This window comes from Manihot esculenta, chromosome 2, assembly GCF_001659605.2.
Source record: "Manihot esculenta cultivar AM560-2 chromosome 2, M.esculenta_v8, whole genome shotgun sequence".
In the NCBI taxonomy this organism is placed as follows: Eukaryota; Viridiplantae; Streptophyta; class Magnoliopsida; order Malpighiales; family Euphorbiaceae; genus Manihot; species Manihot esculenta.
The window spans coordinates 29,578,406-29,600,763 of NC_035162.2; the positions used below are offsets into that span (position 1 = coordinate 29,578,406).

The 22,358-nt window shown below is 39.2% G+C and overlaps 1 protein-coding gene across 1 annotated transcript; it reads left to right on the plus strand.

Moving 5' to 3' along the window:
* The first annotated feature begins 1,026 nt into the window (after window positions 1-1,026).
* LOC110608899 lies at window positions 1,027-1,473 on the plus strand. Its single transcript, XM_021748183.1, has one exon. It carries the CDS (start codon window positions 1,027-1,029, stop codon window positions 1,471-1,473), a length of 447 nt encoding a protein of 148 aa, XP_021603875.1.
* The last annotated feature ends 20,885 nt before the right edge of the window (window positions 1,474-22,358 follow it).

Sequence of the window (22,358 nt, forward strand, 5' to 3'; positions counted from 1 at the left end):
CTACTAAGATCTCTTTTGACAGGAGCGAGGTATTTTCTAGGTTATAGTCCTCTTCCTGCTCCTTCTGGTACCTTTGCACGACCTAAACTAGCTTCCAGTCAACGTTCTTTGGAGCCTCATCCTATGACTCTTCATCCTCCAGTTTGGCCTTCCCTTTAAACTACACTTGGATCGCTTTTATCCAAGTCCTTGGGGTATCAATGGAAGCATCCTCCTTTATCCTGGGAGCCATAAATAATGCCTCCCCCTAAACTTTGTATTGCTCGAGAGTAACTTGCAACCTTTTGATGTATTGGAGCATTTGCTCATTGTTCAGATTTTTAAGATGGCCTATGAATTAACACAAACCACCAGATTGAAGGTGATATAAGATTCAGGTTATATTACTGATATTATACAATAATTGCCCAAAGAATGCTATATGCTAGTACTCGAAAACATGATCATGTGGCAAGAGTCTAATCAAATGATGCTCAGTCCTCCCGAGATCCAGACACTTCAGGTCGGTCTCAGTTCGACTCTTCGTCAAGACTCGCCCTCTCCTGGAGAGGTCGAGTTTTCACAAAAAGTTACTATTAGAGGCTACAATCCAGCAAACTCCCTTTTACACCTATAATTATGAAATCTCTGACCAATTAGTCGGCAAGATCCTTTATCAACGAGTTGGCTATATCATTGCCAGATTTCTAGAAAATACTATAATTAGCTTCATTCTCTTATATTATAAAAGCCAATAATCACAGAGACAAAGGTATGCAATTCTTTCACTACTCTTGAGTTCTAAGTAATTCTTTGTACTCACTCCATTCTCCAGTTTATTGACTTAAGTGCCGGAGTGGCTGCCATAGGCGCCAACTACCTCACTTTCTCTTCTTACAGATTTAACCAAGCACAACTCTACTTTTCGGTTACATCATTTAGTTTCATTGTTGAAAAATCCATTGAATTTTCTTTGTTCATTTGGACTAAACCGGTCTCTTATCCCCTTTCTCTTACAAAGAAATCTTTCATTTTCTCTCTCTTGAAATGGTCGGCGATTCACAAACTGCTGCTAAGGTTACTACCAATAAGGGCAAGTGCAAACTTCACCAGGTGGTTAGAGGTAAAAATGAAGAGGCTGATTTTCTGGCCAAAATAGCGACGATAGAGGAAGGAGAATTGTGGATGATACTCGTGTACAAGTTTTTGACACAGGATGATCTGCTGATCGATGAATGGTCAGCTAAACAAGTAATAAAGAAATCTTCTAAATATGCACTAATTAATGGTCGGTTATACAGGAGATTCTCAACTCAATTGTGGTTGCAATACATAATGGAAGATGACGGCCGAGAAATCCTTAAAGACATTCATAAAGGTAATCCTGGAAATCAGGAAGGAGCTCGGACGATTGTCTGGAAAACATTCAAACAAAGATACTACTGGCCTATGATAATGCAAGATGCAAAAGAGTTTGTCCAGAGGTGTCATTGATGTCAAGCGCATGCAAGCACCCCGAGATCTCAGGAAGTTCTAATGAAATATAATTTAGCAGTAAAACCAGGTCACGTGTCTTTAATGTGAGAGACTCAATCCTTAAAAGATTATAACAATCCTCGAGTCTAGTAAGTTCGGCGAAAACTGGAAATGGCTATTTAGGGTCCCGAAGGTTAATCATCCAGTGTCTTATAATCTGGCCAAGTTAGATGGCCCAGTCATTCCCAACTCTGGAAATATTTGAGAAAATTTTATCAATAGCAGTTAACGATGTGTTTTCCATGTGTTGTGTTCTTCAATGACAAGAAACGATTGGAGTTACCTTATTTAAAAAGATTAAAGAGCATTCCTAAAAGGCCACAAGGTAGCTTCCGCTAGGCCATCTAGGCATCGGTCCTGCATAACAAGACATTTTATGCTAGGCTACAAGGCGGGAATCCGCTAAGCCATCCGGGTATTGGTCTCGCATCATAAGGCAACTCATGCCAGGCCATAAGGGAAGTCCTGCCAGGCCATCCGGGTGTCGGTCTCGCATCACAAGGCAACTCATGCCAAGCCATAAGGCAAGTTCCTCCAAGCTATCCAGGCGTCATCCACTAATCAAGGCAACTCATGTCAGGCCATAATGCAAGTTCCACTAGGCCATCTAGATGTCAGTCCCGCATCACAAGGCATCTTATGCCAGGCCATAATACGGGTTTCGTCAGGCCACAATTCAGGTATTGGTCCCACTAATTAAGGAAACTCATGCTAGGTCATAAGGCAAGTTCCACTAGGTCATCTGTGTGTTAGTCCCGCATCACAAAGCATGCTATGCTAGGCCACAAGGCGAGTTTTGCAAGGTCATAATTCGAGCGTCAGTCCCACTAATCAAAACAACTCATGCCAGGCCATAAGACAAGTTCTGCCAGGCCATCCGGGTGTCAGTCCCGTATCACAAGGCATTTGATGCCAGGTCACAAGGCAGGTATATGCTAGGCTGACTAACTGAGTGTTAGTCCTATTTTATAAGGAGTTTCTAAGGCATTTGATACCGAGGCACAAGGCGAGTATATGCCAGGCCGACCAATCAGATGTTAGTCCCATTTCACAAGGAGTTTCTAAGGCATTTGATGCCAAGTCATAAGGCAGGTATACTCTAGGCCAACCAACCAGGTGTTAGTCTCGTATAAGGAGTTTCTAAGGCATTTGATGCCAAACCACAAGGTGGGTATATGCCAGGCCGGCCAACCAGGTATTAGTCCCGTTTCACAAGAAGTTTTTAAGGCATTTGATGTTAGGTCATAAGGCGGGTATACGCTAGGTCGACCAACCGGGTGTCAGTCCCATTTCACAAAAAGACTATAAGATATTTGATGTCAGGCCACAAGGTAGGTATACGCCAGGCCAACCAACCGGATGTCAGTTCCGTTTCACAAGAAGATTCTAAGGCATTTGATGCCAAGCCACAAAGCGGATACATGCCAGTCCGACCAACTAGATGTTAGTTTCTTTTCACAAAAAGTTTATAAGGCATTTCATGCCCAGGTCACAAGGCGGGTATGAGCCAGACCACGCGACTGAGCATTGGTTTCGTTTCACATAAAGTCTCTGAGGCATTTGTTGCTGCTCTTACGAGCACTTTCGAAAATCCAAAACTTTTTGCGAAGGAAAAAGGCCCATTGTAGATGGGCAAGACTTTTTGACGATTAGCAAAGGCAGACCGTTAAGTGAACGAGTGAAGTCCACAAAGAGGAAAAAGACTAGAAGCTCATCAAGGCTAGAAAATGCCTAAAAACTCGTTAGGGTTAGAAAATGTCCAAAAGTTCATCAGGGCTAGAGAATGCCCGAAAACTTATGGGTGAGCAGTATTCAGTTCAAACCAAAAAACCGACCAAACCGAGTTAATTTAAAAATTCAGTTCTGTTTTTTATTTATTTCGGTTCTGTTCGATTTTTAATTTCAGAAATTTTGATTATTTCAGTTCAGTTCGATTTTAATCCAAAAAAATCAAAAAAATCAAACCGAACTGATTAGTGATAATAATATGTTTTTTCAATAATATAGAGAAATTAAATCATATTAAAATTAAAATATTTTAATTAAATTTTAAAATACTAAAAATAAAGTGTAAAAAATAAAAAATTTATTAAAAATCGAAACCGATCAAACTGAATTGAATCAAATTGAATCAGACCGGTTCGGTTCGATTCGATTTCTGACCAAAATCAATTCAGTTCAGTTTTTATAAATACTAAAATTTCAGTTTTCAGTTTATTCAGTTCGATTCAATTTTGAACCGAACCGACCGAATACTCACCCCTACAAAAACTTGTCAAGGCTAGAAAATGCCCGAAAGCTCGTCGAGGCTAGAGAATACCCAAAAATGCGCCAGGGCTAAAAAAAGTCTGAAAGCTTATCAGGACTAGAGAATGCCTAGAAATGCACTAGGGCTGAAAAATACTCAAAAGCTTGTTAGGGCTAGAGAATGCCTAGAAACATGCCAGGGCTAGGTAATGCTCAGAATCTCACTAGGGCTATAGAATGCTCGGAAGCTCGCCAGGGCTAGTTAGGGCAAGAGAAAGCCTGAAAGCTCGCTAAAGAATTACTATATCACTCAGATCAATTTTGGCCAGACGTTGAACAAGATCTTGGACCGGGTTGGTTGGCAAGGCGAGTAAGAAGAAGGCAAGGACAACGCACGTCAGCCCGGATAGAAGCTGACTTATTTCAATGGACTAAACTAAGGTTGCACGGTTCCGCTCAGGTATAGTTGGTATGATTTACACTTCAGGATAGTGACACATTTAATGACCACGCCATTAGGAGAGTATCCACTAGGCTAACAACCAGGTGCCAGTCCTGATTAATAAAATTCTCAAGTCATGATCGGGTGTTAAGTTCAGTTTATTATAGCCACAAGGCAATGATCATTTATGGACAAGAGCAGGCAAAGCATGCGAGTATGGAAGGCCAATCTAAACAAGTCACGTGCCTCAGTTCGTCACCTTCGAATCTAAAGAATCGAAGACCAGCAAGGGAACTTCTGATATTACAAAATAATCACCCAAAGAAAGCCATGTGCTGGCACTCAAAGACAGGACCACGTGGTAAGAGTCTGATCAGATAATACTCGGTCCCACCTAGGGAAAAGAAGACCCGAACACTTCAGGTCGATCTCAGTTCGATTCTTTGTCAAGACTCGCCCTCCCCTAGAGAGGTCGGATCTGCAAAGAAAGTTACTGTTAGCGGCTAAAATCTACCATACCCTTTTTTACGCTTGTAATCATGGAATCTCCGACCAATTAGTCGGCGAGATCCCATATCAATGAGCCAGCCACATCATTACCAAATTTCCAGGACATATTATAATTAACTTCATCCTCTTACAATATAAAAGCCAATGATTACAGAGATAATGACACTCAATTCTTACACAACTACTCTTGAATTCTAAACAATTTTTTATACTTACTCTATTTTCCAATTTACTGACTTGAGCGTTAGAGTTGCTGCTATAAATGCCAACTATCTCAGTTTTTCTTTCTTGCAGATTTAACTAATCACTATATAACTTTATTTTTTGATTACATTAATTACTATGTTAACTTGCAGTTATAGGTAACTCACAACATGCATATTGAAGTTCATGCAACCAACATATGCATGTGGCATACTGGTCCTCACAGAAATGGATAATATTTTATTAGAGAAGACACAAAGGCATAATGTCTAATCATAGAATGTACAACATCATGATTGAAGAAGGGTGAACATATCTTCGTGGATTTTTGCAGGCACATATCTTTTTGAGTTAGAAAAATAAGAAAATCCATGAGAAGGGAGATACAACACAAGAAAAAAGGAGTAATAATAAGTAGATAAAGGCATTACAATGGAAAGGAGAAAGATGAATGGACTTTATTGCTCAAGAATTTAGAAAGGATTGTTGACTCTTTTTCTCTTAGGCTGAGAAAGGTAGAGGCTAGAGAGAATTGGATTTGTATTGGCACAAGTCTCAATGTTAAAAGGTCCTCTGAAATATTTTGTGCTAATTGCAATTGATGACTAATAGCTGGTATTGATAGGTAATAAATGATAGTTGATTGCTAATTGCAATTGAAACCTCCAAAGCATTAGATAAAATATGTTTACATGTTCTTTATATAAGGATATATATTATATAATTTTTTATTATTAAAATATACATAAAATTAATTATTTATCATATAATATATGTAAAATTTAAGAACACGATTGTTAATAAAATAAATTCATTTTTCATTATATAAAATAAATAAATATTATAATTAATATAATTATTTTTATAATATTTATAATTATTTTTAAGTATAAATAATTTATTGATATCTATTAAAATTTATGTTAATATAAAAAATTTATAATTAATAAATACTAAAAGAATTATATGTTCCAAATAAAGTAAAAAAATTTTAAAATTAGAGCTAATTGAAAATATAACTAATAAAGTACCTATTAACTATAAGATGCTTTGTAAAGAGATTACCAAAATGGATAAATTTGCTATTTGGGAGCATATCAACGATTGCTTGGAAGAAAGTTGCCGACCAAAATACTCTCTTATTTTAATATCATGTTATGAGTATATAACTAATCCTACATAACAATCGCCCATAACAAGTTATGAGTTGTCACCACAATATAAGACCATGTGGCAAGTATCTAATAAATAGGAAATGTAGTTCAATCCGAGGAAAGGAAGACTCGGACACCTCAAATACTCGGATCATTATCGAATACCCACTCTTCTCTCGACAAGCGGGTCTCGGCACAAAGTGTTAGTGTATTTGTCCTAGACCATTATCTTGGACCTTTTTGTATGTCATTTTGTTTATTAATAAAACAAATTTTATTATCATTAGTATTTGTTTGCATGTTATATAATAATAATTAACATACCTAGTTACTTATTATTATGATAATAATAATAAAATATAACTAGTATGATTATTGATTGATATTCATGAGATGATTATTGATTGATAATCATGAGATGATTATTTTTATGTTGATATAAATCAATAATCATAGATACTTGTTAGAGAATAAAATATTGGATGGACCTGCACTGAGATCACTACATGGGTTATTGGCATAAGTGAATCTCAAAGTATTTATGTCTTATTCTTTTGACTTGAGATTGTCATAGTTTCCAACATAAGGACTGTTATGTTTTAACATAACCAAATATTGTCTTTAATCGGACAATCATAAAAGTTATGATTGAGCATAATATAAATTATGTAGAGGGTATTGAACAATCAAGATAGAATTTGTCCCTCTCTTTGAGAGAGATATCTTCTGGGCTCCTCGATAAGTGAGACTGAGAAATGCATGGCCGTGCTCAAATGAATTGATAGTGTGATCAATATCATTTGATTTTATCAGTCTACTTAGAAATCGAGAAATCATAAGTTTGAATATTATAAGTTTAACATTGACCATGACGTATGTTCAAACTAGATATCATGTAACAAAAGGATTAATACATGTTCTGTTTATTAGGTTTTATCGGACTATCGATCCTCATATTAATTGGATAGTCATAACGTCTTGCTAGAGGCCGCTTATGATTTATGGGCCTTATTGGCTGGGCCTATTGCCAATTAATGTGAGCCTATTAGGTCACATATAAAAGAACGTCATTGATGTGCTATGTCATATTAATGGGCTAAGAGCCCATTAATATAATTAATAATAATATTAATAAAGATGTTATTATTATTAATATTAATTATTTGTTATTATTATTATAAGATAATAATATTTAAAAGATCTGTAGTCTATCTGTAACTGTTACATATAAAAGATCTTTTCGTTTTCTTTTGAAAATGACTTATCGCATAGATATATTAGTATCTGCAATACTATGACGGTGGTCATGAACACAACTCTTTTATAGAAAAAAGTGTGAAAAACGAAAAGACTGAGAGAAAACGAGTGAATATAAAAATTTCTTCTTTGAATTGCGTGAGGAAGGTTTTATTGTAATTATTTTTCGGGATTGCAAATTTGGAGCACATAGCTAATCCATCCGTTGAGAGAGCTAGCACTCTAGACGGAAATATCCGTATGGATACCATTGAAGGTGTTTATTTCAGAAGCAGCACCATCAGTCCGAAATAGTTTCTTTTTGTCAAGTCTAAAATGTTAGTCTCTTTATCATTCCTTTCGAATTAAATAAAACACTCGGGTTTTGAAAAGAAAAATAGAGATCTTTTATTTTTTCACTGCGTAATTTTGGATTGCAGTGATCTCTGGTCTTTCTTACATTCTAAAGTTAGGGTGTTAGGGTCTAGTTTGGTTGTTTTAAGGGTTGTTTGGTGATTTGATGTGATAGGGTTATGCCAAGCATTTCATAATGTGTCAAAGGTAGCTCGGATTTGGAAGTCGCAAAGGCCATAGCCATAGCATACGAGTTAGCTCTTTTCTTAAAGGCGTGGTTTCAATAGTTATATGTGGAGAAAGATTGTAAGTGGGTGGTGCAGATGTTGGAATCACATGACTTCCTTCAACTAGGTTGGGGTGTTTTTACGTATGATGGATTACCTCAAACTCACTAAATCTCTCCTCAATTGTTCATGGTTATCTTCTTTATTACTATTTCTACTGATGATCTAGCGAATTCAAGAGTTTGTTTTTACTTAAGTTGTGATCATGATTAGCTATTCTTAATTCAGTTCCACTATTTTGGTTGTTTATGTCTCATATGTTTCTAGTTTTGGTACCCAATTCTCATAATGTACTCCTTAGTCTTTTCCTTAACTAGGTTTTTTGTTTTAGTATTAGCTTTTTTAATTGTTAATTCTAAGTTTTCTAGTTTCTTTTTTATTCTTTTAATAAAATTATACTTTATAAAAAAAAAGAAGCTAGTTCTAGGAGTAGAAATAAAATTAGAGGGATCTATAATCCTTCAAGTTGCTAGATGGAAAGTAATAAGGATGTGTTATGTTTTTTATGGTATATTTTTAGGGCTTGTAATGCTAGTAGTGATATAGATATCACACAAGTACTTAATGCAGTGGAAAGCAAGTTATCACTACAAATAAATGAACAACTCATTATGTTTTTCACTATTGAGGAGGTCCATCATGCTCTCCATCAAATGCATCAATCCAAAGCACCTGGTCTTGATATTATACCTGTATTGTTTTTCAAAATTTTTGGCATATTATACTAGTTGTTACAATATTGTCTTATATGTGTTAATACTCTAGCTGATCCCATAACACTTAACCAAAACCTAATCACTCTTATCTAGGAAAAGTTTATAGACCTGGGTCTCCTTAACAATTTAGGCCAATCTCTTATTATAATGTCATGTTTAAGATCATTTCTAAATGCATTGTAAATAGGCTGAAAAATGTGTTATCTAGTATCATTCATAACACCCAATGTACCTTTGTGTCTGAAAGACTTGCACAAGGCAATGCCATTATAGCTTTTGAAATGTTCCATTATCTTAAAACTTTGAAGAAATCAGTGAAGGATTATTTTTCCTTAAGGTGGACATGAGTAAAGTATACAACAGGATAGGGTGGTCTTTCTTAGAGCAGATTATGCTAAAATTGGTCTTCCATTTCATTTTCTTGCATTAATCATATTGTATGTGTCCACACCTATGCACTTTTAATAGACAGTGTTCCTACTCAATAATTTAACCCTTCTAGGGACCTCCATCAAAATGGCTCCCTATCACCATATTTATTCTTTTTGGTTGCAAAGGTTCTATCTTCTTTATTTCTACAAGCTTAATGCAATAGGTGTTTTCAAGGGATTAAAATTACTAGACAGTCACTAGTTGCTTCTCACTTGCAATTCACTAACAGTAATGTTTTTTTAATAGAGTAATTTTTTTAGGAGGTTCACCAGGAATGTTTCATAATAATTGCAACATATAGCTACCAGATTTTGGACGTTAAGTGTGTCCTCGGCCAAAAAAGTATCTTAGTTTACCATATGTTATTAGTCGATCAAAGAACGAGGTATTCCTGAGGGGTCCAAGATTATATCTCGACCAAGGTTCATCACTGGAGAAGTAAGATGTTGTCTTCTGGAGAAAAGAATGTTCTCATTAAGGTTGTTGCACAATCCATTCCAACCTATGTGATGAGCCACTTTTTGTTGCTTTTATCTTTATGTTGGCACATTAGGCAGATGTTGGGGAATTTTTTCTAAGTTTCTTTGAATGATTAATGTAAAATACATTAGATGTCTTAGAGAATGTTATCAACTTCAAAGAGTATAAAAGGTATGGGTTTTAGGTCATTACATCAATTTGATCTTACCATGTTGTTTAAAAATATTTGGCAAATTCTATGTAATCCACACTCTCTAGCTTCATCAATTTTACAAGGTAAATACTTCTCTTCGAGTTCTATTTTCAATGCTAAGTTAGGACCTTGTCCTAACTATCTTTGGAGAAGCATTATATGAAGCTCACAATATCCTCTTACCCAAATTATAATGGAGAGTATGAGATTGTAATAGTGTTTCAATATGAAAGAATGATTGGTTAGCTAAAAGAACATATGAATACGTCCGTTCTCTAGCCCGTTTACTGTTAGTGTATTTGCCCTAAGCCATTATCTTGGACCTTTTTGTATGTCATTTTGGTTATTAATAGAAGAGGTTTTTACTATCATTATTATTTGTTTGCATATTACATAATAATGATTAATATCCCTGATTACTTATTATTATGTTGATAATAATAAAATATAACTAGTATGGTTATTGATTGATAATCAAGAGATGATTATGTCTATGTTGATATAATTCAATAATCATAGATACTTGTTAGAGAACAAAATATTGGATGGACCCGCACTGAGATCACTACATGGGTTATTGTCATAAGTGAATCTCAAAATATTTATATTTTAATCTTTTGATTTGAGATTGTCATATTTTTCAACATAAGGACTGTTATATTTTAACATAACCAAACATTGTCTTTAATCGGACAATCATAAATGTTATGATTGAGCATAATAGAAATTATGTAGAGGGTATTGAACAATCAAGATAGAATTTGTCCCTCTCTTTGAGAGAGATATCTCCTGGGCTCCTCGATAAGTGAGACTGAGAAATGCATGGCCGTGCTCAAATGAATTGATGGTGTGATCAGTATCATTTGATTTTATCAGTCTACTTAGAAATCGAGAAATCATAAGTTTGAATATTATAAGTTTGACATTGACCATGACTTATGTTCAAACTAGATGTTGTGTAACAAAGGGATTAATACATTTTCTATTTATAAGGCTTTATCGGACTATCAATCCTCATATTAGTTGGGTAGTCATAATGCCTTGCTAGAGGCCGCTTATGATTTATGGGCCTAGTAGAACTGGGCCTATTATCAATTAATGTGAACCTATTGGGTCACACACAAGAACGTTGTTGATGTGCTATATTAATGGGCTAAAAGCTCATTAGTATAATTAATAATAATAAAAATATTATTATTATTAATATTAATTATTATTATAAGATAATAATATTTAAAAAGATTATTCGGTTTTCCTTATCAAAACAAACTATCACGTAAGATATTTGAGTATTTGTTAGATTGTGATAGTTGGTTATGCACACAACTCTTTTACGAAAAGAAGTATAGGAAAACTAAAAGAATTAAAAACGTATAAAACTCCTGCTGCGAATTGTGAGGGTGACGATTTTTTGGAAAAACATTTTGAGCTACAGATTGGAAAGGCACATTGCTTATCCATCTTTGAGAGAGCTAGCACTCTAGAAGGGTAAAAAATATTCGTGTGGATACCATAGCGGGTGTTCGTTAAAAAGCAGCACCATCAGTCCGCAATAGTATCTTCTTGTCGAGTTTAACAGGTTAGTCTCTTATCCTTCTTTTTGAATTAAACGAAGCACACGGATCCCGTGAAGAGAAATCAGAGATTTTTATTTTTCCGCTGCGTGGTTGGGTGTTAGTAATCTCTGGGTTTCCTAACACTATTATAGAATGCTACAATTAGTGAATTGATGACCTAACAACTACAAGCTAGAATACAAATCTTGTGAACTCTATCTCTCATCCAATAGAGGCATGACACATTGTGAAAATCCCTTCGAGCAAAAGAATGCTTAGTGACTATATATTTTAGGCTGATACGAAGATATTGTATTTTCTATAAAAAATGCTTATCATATGTCCTGGGATCTCTTATATTCCTCATATGCCTCTTATCCTTCATCTTCTACTTCCTCGGTTCCATTCAGGTCCTTGAAGAAGCTATGGCACTTCTTCCTCCATCAAAGAGATAAAATTTTTTATTTGGAAATGAGTCACAAACATTCTTCGAATAAAAGGCCAATCTTCGATGTAAAGGAGTGGATACTGATGTAACTGATATAGTTTGATAGGTAGAAATAGATGGAAAATAGATGAAAGATGAAGAGAATTGTAGAAAATTTGGTAGAAAATCTCTTAAACTTTTATTGCTAAAAAATATATTTATTTATATAAAAAACTTCATGAAGAAGTATAACATTAATGATAGATACGAAAAACGAAGAAAATACTTAGAAAATAAAAAAGAATTTAAATATCCAATAAGACTTTTAGATATCTAATAAACATTAACTACTAAAAATCTTCTAGAAGTCATGACCAAGAGGGAGAAAAATCTTAATTTTAATACTCCTTAAGATTTTTTACAATATCCATTTGCAACTTTAATAATTTAAAATTTTTCTTATGCAAAAGTTTGGTAAAAATATATACAACTTGATCTTCAAATTTTCAATGCTTGAGATTCACCTCTCCATTAGCTTCTGCTTTCCTTAAAGCATGATATTTGACTTTAATGTGCTTTGTTTTACCATGAAGCACTGGATTATTTTTATTATCCATCTAAATTGTTGTAGCTTCATCTTGACTTTAATGTGCTTTGTTCTACCATGAAGCACTAGCTTTTAGCCATAGGAATTGCATATTTATTGTTCACTTAAATTATTGTAGATTCATCTTGAATCAACTCCAAGTGTTGCATCACTTTTTGAAGCCAAATAGCTTGATTTGAAGTACTTGCAGCTTGTTATAGGTTATAAGAAGGAAATATGTTAATATAGGAAGTAAATATTGATAGATGTGTCAGTTGCTTAATCTTAGGGATTGTATGATTATAGGCTTGATTTTTCTTCCTGTTTCGATACAGTCTCTCATGTATAAATAGGTTGTAATCTCTATTATAATATACAATAAATATTATCTTTTTACATAGTATCAGAGCCTCACCCATAGAGATTTACAACTTTTTTTTTAGACTTAGGGCTCTGTTCATTTGGGTTACCCATATAGGGTAATATTTAGATCTCACTACCCCCCTAGGAAGGACGCCAAAGCGCCAGTGAAGCTTCCCTGAAGAGCCTACGAGCGTTCAACCGACGAGTGGGCCTCATGCGCCGCCATAATGACCTACTATAGTTCCACGCGCCTGCGCGTGAAGGCGCGTCCCTGCTCCGGTCACCATTGTTGGAGTCGCCACACCGTCTCCTTGTCAGATCTGAGGTTCATTTGCCATTCAGGTGTTGGGTGGAGGTGTTTTTAGTACTATTCATAATCGGCCACTGTTCACCGGGTACTGTTTACTTTTGATTCTATGTTTATTTTGATTGCTTTGGGTTGGTTGTCCTTATGGCTGAAGTTAAAACCATTATAACTGATGTGATTCCTGTGATGACTAAAATCACGAAACACAAATTAAATGGATCTAATTTTTTGGATTGGAGTAAGACTATCCGCATTTAGTTACGAAGTATTGAAATGGATGATCATCTTACCAAGGATCCTCCAACTGATGAAACTCATAGAGATTGGATGAGGGATGATGCTCGATTGTTTCTACAGATCCAAAATTCTATTTATAGTGAGGTGATAAAGTCTTATTAATCACTGTGAATTTATTAAAGAGTTAATGGAGTATTTGGAATTTCTATATTCTAGCAAAATGAATATTTTCTGTATTTATGATGTGTGTAAGGCGTTTTACCGAGTTGAGAAAAATGATAAAACTTTGACATCCTATTTTATGGATTTTAAAAGAGTTTATGAAGAACTTAATGTATTGATGCCTTTTAGTATAGATGTGAAAACTCAACAAACTCAACGAGAGCAAATGGCTGTTATGAGCTTTCTTGCAGGTCTCCCTCCAGAGTTTGAGACAGCTAAATCTCAAATTCTTTTTGACTCTGAAATATCATTGTTACATGATGTGTTCACCAGGGTGTTGCATACAGAGTCTCCAATTCCTTCACACCCCATTGGTGCCCTTGTTAGTCGCAATGATAGTGGCAGACAGAATAACAGAGGTAGGCAAAGGGAAGGTTTTAATGATTGTAAAGGATCTCAGCGTTCTGGAAAAATAGGTTCTACTTCTGATTCAGGAGGAATCATTTGTTATTACTGCCATGAACCTGGACATACTAAGAAGACATGTCATAAACTACATAATAAGAATGAACGCACACAAATGGCGCATATGGCAGTTGAGGCTTCTTCAGATTAGGGAATTTTGATATATGCAGATGAGTATGCACAATTCACCCAATATCAGGCATCTCTAATATCCTCTAACTCCTCTATCACTGTAATTGCCGAGTCAGGTAACTCTACTGCATGTCTTGTGTCTTCATCCTCCAAATGGGTTATTAATTCTGGTGCTACCGATCATATATCAGGTAATTCTACCTTTTTTTTTCTAATCTTGAGTCTCATGCATCGTCTTCTTATGTTACTCTTGCTGATGGCACTAAATCTTCTATCATAGGTTTTGGTCATGTCAACTTAACTCATTCTCTTTCTGTATCCTCTGTGTTATGTCTCCCTAAGTTCGCGTTTAATTTGCTTTCTGTTAGTAAACTCACTCGTGCATTAAATTATTGTGTCTCATTCTTTCCTGATCACTGTGTTTTTCAGGATCTTTCGACAAAGCAGATTATTGGTAAAGGGCGTGAGTCAAAAGGTCTTTACGTCTTGGATCAACAATTACCTCGATCTCTTGCATTTTCCACACGTTTAACAACTGTTGATGTTCATTTTCGTTTGGGGCATCCTTCTCTCTCAGCTTTGAAGAAGTTATATCCACAGTTTCATTCTTTGTCTATTTTAGATTGTGAGTCTTGTCAATTTTCCAAACACCATCGTTTACCTACAGTGTCTCAAGGCAATAAATAGGCTTCGTCCCCTTTTAAATTAGTACATTAAGATGTTTGGGGTCCTTGTCCTATTGTGTCTAAGTCTAGCTTTAAGTACTTTATTACTTTTGTTGATGATTTCTCTCGTACTACTTGGTTATTTTAATGAAGAGTTGTTCAGAATTATTTTCTATCTTTTGTGTGTTTTATGTTGAAATCCAAATCCAATTCAATATTTCCATTCGTATATTGCAAAGTGATAATGCTAAAGAGTATCTCTCTGGGGAATTTCAATCTTATTTGTTACAAAAAAAGATTCTTTATCAATCCTCTTGCATTGACACTCCTTCACAAAATGGAGTTGTCAAAAGAAAAAATCGAAATCTTCTTGAAGTAGCCAGAGCCATTGTAATACCCGGCTAGACTCCGGTATCAGAATTCCTACCGTCCGGTGGAATCACGGATGTTGGAAGTCTCTAGTAGGGTAGAAACATGTTTTCATAAAATGTTTCAATGCATTTCATGGTTTTAATCAAGTAAGAAATGAGTTTTTGCATGAAAATAATCTTGGAGGAAGACCCAGGTTCGGCCGCCGAACCTCAAGTTCGGCCGCCGAACCTCAAGTTCGGCCGCCGAACATGCATGCGCTTCGGGAGTGCTTTAGGCCCCTGAAAGCATAAGTGGAGGAAATCCAGGTTCGGCCGCCGAACATGGCATGCATGCAGAGGCATGTTCGGCTCCCGAATGTGGCCTGGCCAGCCACCTATAAAGGGGACCCTTAGCCGAAAACGGGCGAGTTCTTCTCCCCACTTTCGGCCAAGGTGAGCTCTCCGCTGTCCCTCACCGATCTTGAGTTTCTTCCTTCAAATCTTTCACGATTTTCACTAGTTTTCACTTTGTTTTGAAGATTTTCAAGTATAAAGCAAGTTTTGGAGCTTTGAGGTTCAAGAAAACTCAAATCTCTCCCATCTCCGAGCTAGGGTCGTTTTCCTCTCGATCTTCAAGAGGTAAGGGCCGATCTTGAGCTCACTTTATGTTTTAAACAAGTTATAAGTTATTTCATGAAGTAGAAATGCATGTTTAGGTTGTTTTGAGTTTATGGGTTTAATGTGTGTTTTTGAGCAATGTGGGTATGTTTGATGTGTTGTAGTTGGAGTTTAGGCTAGTTTGAGACCCCTATGAGCTTGTATGCTTGATTGTGTATGATTGGGAGTGTTGTAGAATAGGTTTATGCATGTTTGAAAGGTTTGGGAGGCGTTTGTGCATGTTGGAGCTGAGTTTCTGCCACTTTGGAGAAACTCAGGTTCGGTCGCCGAAGGAACTTTCGGCCGCCGAACCCGCTTATGGAAGCAGCCTTCGGCTGCCGAAGCCTGCCCCCGAAAGAGGACTTTCGTCTCTGGAGGGCAGTTTCGGCCGCCGAAAGTGCCGCCGAATATGCATGAGTTTCGTTGTAATACCCGGCTAGACTCCGGTATCGGAATTCCTACCGTCCGGTGGAATCTCGGATGTCGGAGACCTCTAGAAGGGTAAAATCATATTTTTATGAAATGTTTTCATGTATTTAATGGTTTTAAGTATGATTTTAAATGAGTTTTTGCATGATTATAGCTTGAAGGAAAACCCAGGTTCGGCCGCCGAACTTGACTTTCGGCCGCCGAACTTGCATGCGTTTTGGAGGCACGTTAGGCCCCCGAAAGCATGAGTGAGGGAAGTCCAGGTTCGGCCGCCGAAAATGAAGTTCGGCCGCCGAACATGGCATGCATGCGGAGGCACATTCGGCCCCCGAACGTGGCCTGGCCAGCCACCTATAAAAGGGTCCCTTGGGTCCGCACGGGCGAGCTTTTTCTTCCCCGTTGTTGGCCAAGGTGAGTCTCCGCTGCTCCTCCCTCGATCTTGAGTGTTTTCTTTAGATCTTTCATGGTTTTCACGGGTTTTAACTTCTGTTTTGAAGATTTGTGAGTAAAGAGCAAGTTTTGGGTACTTGGAGGTTCAAAGAGCTCAATCTCTCCATCTCCAAGCTAGGATCGCCTTTCCTCTCGTTTCTTCAAGAGGTAAGCTCGGATCCACCCTTGTTATGTGTTTTAAACAAGCTTTAAGTTGATTTATGGGTAGAGATGCATGTTTAGGCTTATTGATGAGTTTATGGGTTTTGATGCTTTGATGAATAATGTAGCTTGTTTATGCGTTGTTTGAAGTGTTGTAGATGGGGTATATGATAGTTTGAGACCCCTAGGTGTAATGTATGTGAAGTATGCATGTTGTAGAGCAAGATTATGCATGATTAGAGGTTTTGGGAGGCAAGAGGTTCGTTTGAACCAAGTTTCTGCCCTTTGGCAGAAACCAGGTTCGGCAGCCGAAGGGAGTTTCGGCCGCCGAACCCCCTTTGTGGAGGCAGCATTCGGCTGCCGAAGTTGCCCCCGAAAAGAGACTTTCGTCTCTGTCTGGGACTTTCGGCCGCCGAAGGTGCCGCCGAAAGTGTCTGACTTTCGGATCTGTCTAGGACTTTCGGCCGCCGAAGGTGCCGCCGAAAGTGCCCTGTTCAGCCATTTCATGCATATCTTTATGTGATTATTTCATGATGTTCTAGGGGGGGGGTTTGGGGGTATTCTTAGAGTTATGTTCTAGTATGTTTGGTCCCTCATTTGAGTCCACCTGTGTAGGTTCGGACCCGAGGAACCGAGGACCCCAGCAGTGCTAGCTGCTTCAGTACCTTGTCAGAGTCTTTAGAGCCAACCAGAGGTGAGTAGAATAAACTCTTAAGTTTTAAATTGATGAAATATAAGTTTTGAGCATATTCATGCATCACGATTGCCATGTGATATACTAGGTTGCTTGCATTAGACATCACGAATATGTTGCATTGCATATTATGTTGATGATGTGGGTAAATGCTGGATGATCCACTAGTTCCTGGCAGGAAGACCAGGGAGCCTTTGACTACGCCCCTGGCACTATGAGAAAGAAAGACCAGGGAGCCTTTGACTACGCCCCTGGCACCATGGGACGCCAAGACCAAGTGCCTAATAAGGCCTTGGGGCAGTGTAAGTTATGTTATGTGTACAGGAAGTCCAGTGAGCCTTTGACTACGCCGCTGGCAATAGTTATGACGATGGGACTAGCTGGTGACAGGTTTACCCTTGATGTGACTTTATTGTGATGTGACGCATTTCATGAAGGCATAAATTTTAAAAGGTAATGTTTTATTATTCTGCTCACTGGGCTCTTGTAGCTCACCCCTTTCCCCTAACCCCCAGGTGTGCAGGTACGGGATAGGCCAGAAGGTCAGGAAGAGTAGATTCATGCCTGTGTTGTAATTAGTTAGATGTGGACATGATAAATGTTGTAATGTAAGAGTAATGTATAAGTCATGTAATGTATTAATGATATTGAGGATTAGAGTTTGTGCTTGACCCCTTTGAGTATGGTTATCCCCTTTGTACACATGATCTTTATGTTCATAAGTTATGATGTTATGAGTCAACCAAGTTCTTATGTATGATGAGATACCCATTGGAGTATTTGATTGAGGACTCCAGTGGAGGTTTATGTTTATGTATATGATTATGTACAGGATGAGCTTGGTTGATCTATGAGAATGTTTACAGGTTCTTGAGTATTGTTGATCATGTATGGGATTGAACAGGTTCACAGGTTATATGTCAGGCTTGCTACGGGTCCCGGCGGCCTTACGCCGATCTGGATCCTAGCGCCGGTAGCGGTCCGGATTTCCGGGGCGTTACAGAGTGGTATCAGAGCCCTAGGTTCATATGGTCGGACCTAGAGTGTAGGGCTCATAGAAGTTATAGAAGGTCAAGCACAATAGGAAAGATCATGTCCACTAGGATAGGATGTAGAGTCCTGTCTTGTATGATGATGTGAAATGCCATGATAATATGCATGTGCATTAATGATATGCTATGATATGTGATGTATGTGATGAGGGTTCATGTGTGCCCACATGAACCATATGATGTTAATATTTGTGTTATGTGTGCTGTTTTTTAGAAAAACAGGATGAGAGGAACTCGTCGATCTGCACGATTGACTGGAGTGCCACCTGAGGATGAGGGCATGAGCGCCCGTCCTCCAGCATTGCCTAGGGCAATGTCTAGCAGGTCTAACAGGGAAAGAGCAGTGAGAGACCCTAGAAGGTCTCTGGATCTGGGTAGGAGCAGATCAGTTAGAGGAACAGTTCAGGGAGGAGCGTTAGAGGATATGGGGGATGATATGGACGTAGAGCAGAGGAGGGATGGCAGTTTGGGAGTCAGTATGTCAGAAGAGGGAATGGGAGAGTCCCAAGGAGGCACTCAGGCCTCGGGATTTGTTCAGCCACCATACTACCCACACTTCTCACAACATCCCGGGTATTCGATGGGAGGTACATCGGATTACCCTAGCTTCACCCCTTATCCCACACAGATGCCATACCCACCATACTACCCACCATACTCGCAGTACCCAATGTATCCACCTCCACCCTACTATCCAAATCCAGAAAATCCTACCACAGAAAATGTTGCACCTCCTCCACCATCAGCAGAACCCACAGTTCGAGTTACCCATGTACCCAAATCTAGCTCAGCCAGTGGGAGCAAGGTCAAGATGACCGACTATATGAAGCTGGGTGCTCCCCAGTTTGAAACCGGTGATGATCCGTTTGTGTACTTGGAGCGGGTCAAGACAATTACAGATGAGATAGGGGCAGATGACAGTAGAGCCATTCAGATGGCTGGGTTCACATTAAAATGCAAAAAGGCCCGTGAGTGGTTCAAGAACTATGTGAGCCCGAGGTTGGACAGCTTATCGTGGGAGGAGTTCGCAAATGAATTTGCAGGATGGGCTTTTCCTGACAGTTCAAGAGAGATGAAGATGATTGAGTTTGAACAGTTAAGGCAGACAGAAGAAATGAGTGTAGAGGAGTACACCGACCGATTCTTGGAGCTGTTGCCGTTTGCAGGGCAAACTCTTAACACAGACCAGAAGAAGTCAAGGAGGTATATCATGAAACTTCACTCCAGGTATTCCTCCTTGATTCAGTCCGCAGACAGGGAGAGCTTCCATGCCATAGTGGATATGGCCCGAAGAATGGAGGCTAGTGCAATCATCGAAGGGAAAGTCAAGCAATCAGTGGCACAGCCTTCTGGTTCCAAGACCCCAGGCTCTTCTTCTCTGGGTGCAGCGGCTACAGGTAGTAAAAAGTGGGACAGAGGCTCCAGGAAGTCGAAGAAGAACAAGTTTTGGAACAAAGTCAAGTCCAGTCTGGGATTAGGGAGTGGCTCAAGCTCTGGTGCGGACAATGCAGTATGTGCAAGGTGTGGTAGGCCACACAGGGGAGTATGTCGGTTCGGGACGACAGCCTGTTACAGATGTGGTCAGGAGGGGCATATGTCTCGAGAATGTCCAAGAGTAGCCCCGATGGCACCGTCCCAGCAGACAGCTTCAGGGAGTGTAGTGCAGCCAGTAGCTCCAGCCATGACACAGGCCAGTGGCAGAGGCAGAGGGAGAGGGACAGCCTCTTCTTCAGTGGGTTTCAGAGGTGAAGGTCCATCAGCACCAGCACGGATCTTCACGATGACACAGCAGGAAGCAGATGCATCTAACACCGTGGTGGCAGGTAATCTCATCATCGGGTGTTCTGATGTGTATGCATTGATGGACCCTGGTGCATCTCATTCTTTTATTGCTCCGAGGGCCGTTGAGAGATTGGGATTGATGGTATCTGGGTTGGAGTGTCCTCTCTGGGTCAGTGGACCCAAGTGTGACCCATCAGTGGCAGAGTCAGTCTGCCAGTGTAGTCCAGTTTTTGTGGAAGGGAGATGCATGTCCGCCGACCTTGTAGTCCTAGAGTTGACAGACTTTGATGTCATTCTAGGGATGGACTGGTTATCTACCCATGGTGCTACCTTGGACTGCAGGGACAAGGTAGTCAGGTTCAGAGATCAGGATGGGTCAGAGGTCGTCTTCAGAGGAGACAGGAGGGGGTACTCCTAGAGGTTTGATCTCAGCTCTCCAGGCTCGTAGGTTGCTTAGGAAGGGATGTCAGGGGTACTTGGCTCATGTGAGAGAGCCTAGCAGTCAGGTTAGAGAGCCCGCCTCGGTGCCAGTAGTTAGAGAGTTTCTAGACGTTTTCCCAGACGAACTGCCAGGTTTACCACCTGCTAGGGAGATAGAGTTTGAAATAGAGCTGATGCCTGGAACTAGGCCTATCTCTATCCCTCCCTACAGGATGGCTCCAGCCGAGTTGAAAGAGTTGAAAGAGCAGTTGCAAGAACTGGTAGATAAGGGCTTCATCCGACCGAGTACCTCACCTTGGGGTGCTCCAGTATTGTTTGTGAAAAAGAAGGATGGATCCCTTAGACTTTGTATCGACTACAGGCAGTTGAACAGGGTCACTACCAAGAATAAATACCCATTGCCAAGGATCGACGATCTATTCGACCAGCTAGCAGGAGCGGGTTGTTTCTCCAAAATAGATTTGAGATCTGGGTATCATCAGTTAAGGATAAGGGAAGAAGATGTGCCGAAGATAGCTTTCAGGACCAGATATGGGCATTTTGAGTTCCTTGTGATGCCGTTCGGGTTGACCAACGCCTCTGCAGCATTCATGGATCTCATGAACAGAGTGTTTAGACAGTATCTGGATCGCTTCGTTATTGTCTTCATAGATGATATCCTAGTGTATTCCAGAAATGCAGAAGAGCATGCCCATCATCTGAGGATAGTATTGCAGACCTTGAGGGAACATGGCTTGTATGCCAAGTTCTCCAAGTGTGAGTTCTGGTTGAGGAGCATATCATTCTTGGGGCATGTAGTGTCAGAGAATGGGATTGAAGTAGACCTCAAGAAGATAGAAGCTGTGACTAACTGGCCTAGACCCACTTCAGTGACAGAGATCAGAAGTTTCTTGGGTTTGGCTGGTTACTACCGGAGGTTCGTTCAGGACTTCTCGAAGATTGCAGCTCCTTTGACCAGATTAACTAGAAAGAATCAGAAGTTTGAGTGGACAGACCAATGTGAAGAAAGTTTTGAAGAGCTTAAGAAGAGGTTGACTTCAGCACCAGTGTTAGCTCTGCCATCTAGTAATGAGGACTTCACAGTGTTCTGTGATGCTTCCAGAGTGGGTTTAGGTTGTGTGTTAATGCAGAGTGGAAGGGTGATTGCTTATGCTTCTAGACAACTGAAGAGGCATGAGTTGAATTACCCTACGCATGATCTTGAGATGGCAGCAGTCATCTTTGCACTCAAGATGTGGAGGCATTACCTCTATGGGGTAAAGTGTGAGATCTTCACAGATCATAAGAGCCTGCAGCATATCTTGAGTCAGAGAGAGCTGAATTTGAGACAGAGGAGGTGGGTGGAACTGCTCAGTGACTACGATTGCAAAATTCAGTATCATCCGGGTAAGGCGAATGTTGTGGCGGACGCCCTAAGCCGGAAATCACTAGGCAGTCTATCCCACATCACGGCAGAGAGGAGACCAGTGGTGAAGGAGTTACACAATCTTATTGAGGAAGGCCTACAGTTGGAGTTGTCTGGTACAGGCGCCATAGTTGCTCAGATGAAAGTGACACCCGTGTTTCTGGAGCAGGTGGCTCAGAAACAGCATGAGGACCCAGAGTTAGTGAAGATTGCCAGGACTGTTCAGTCAGGCAAAGATAGTGAGTTCAGATTTGACAGTGAGGGGATCCTCCGCTATGGGAGTCGAT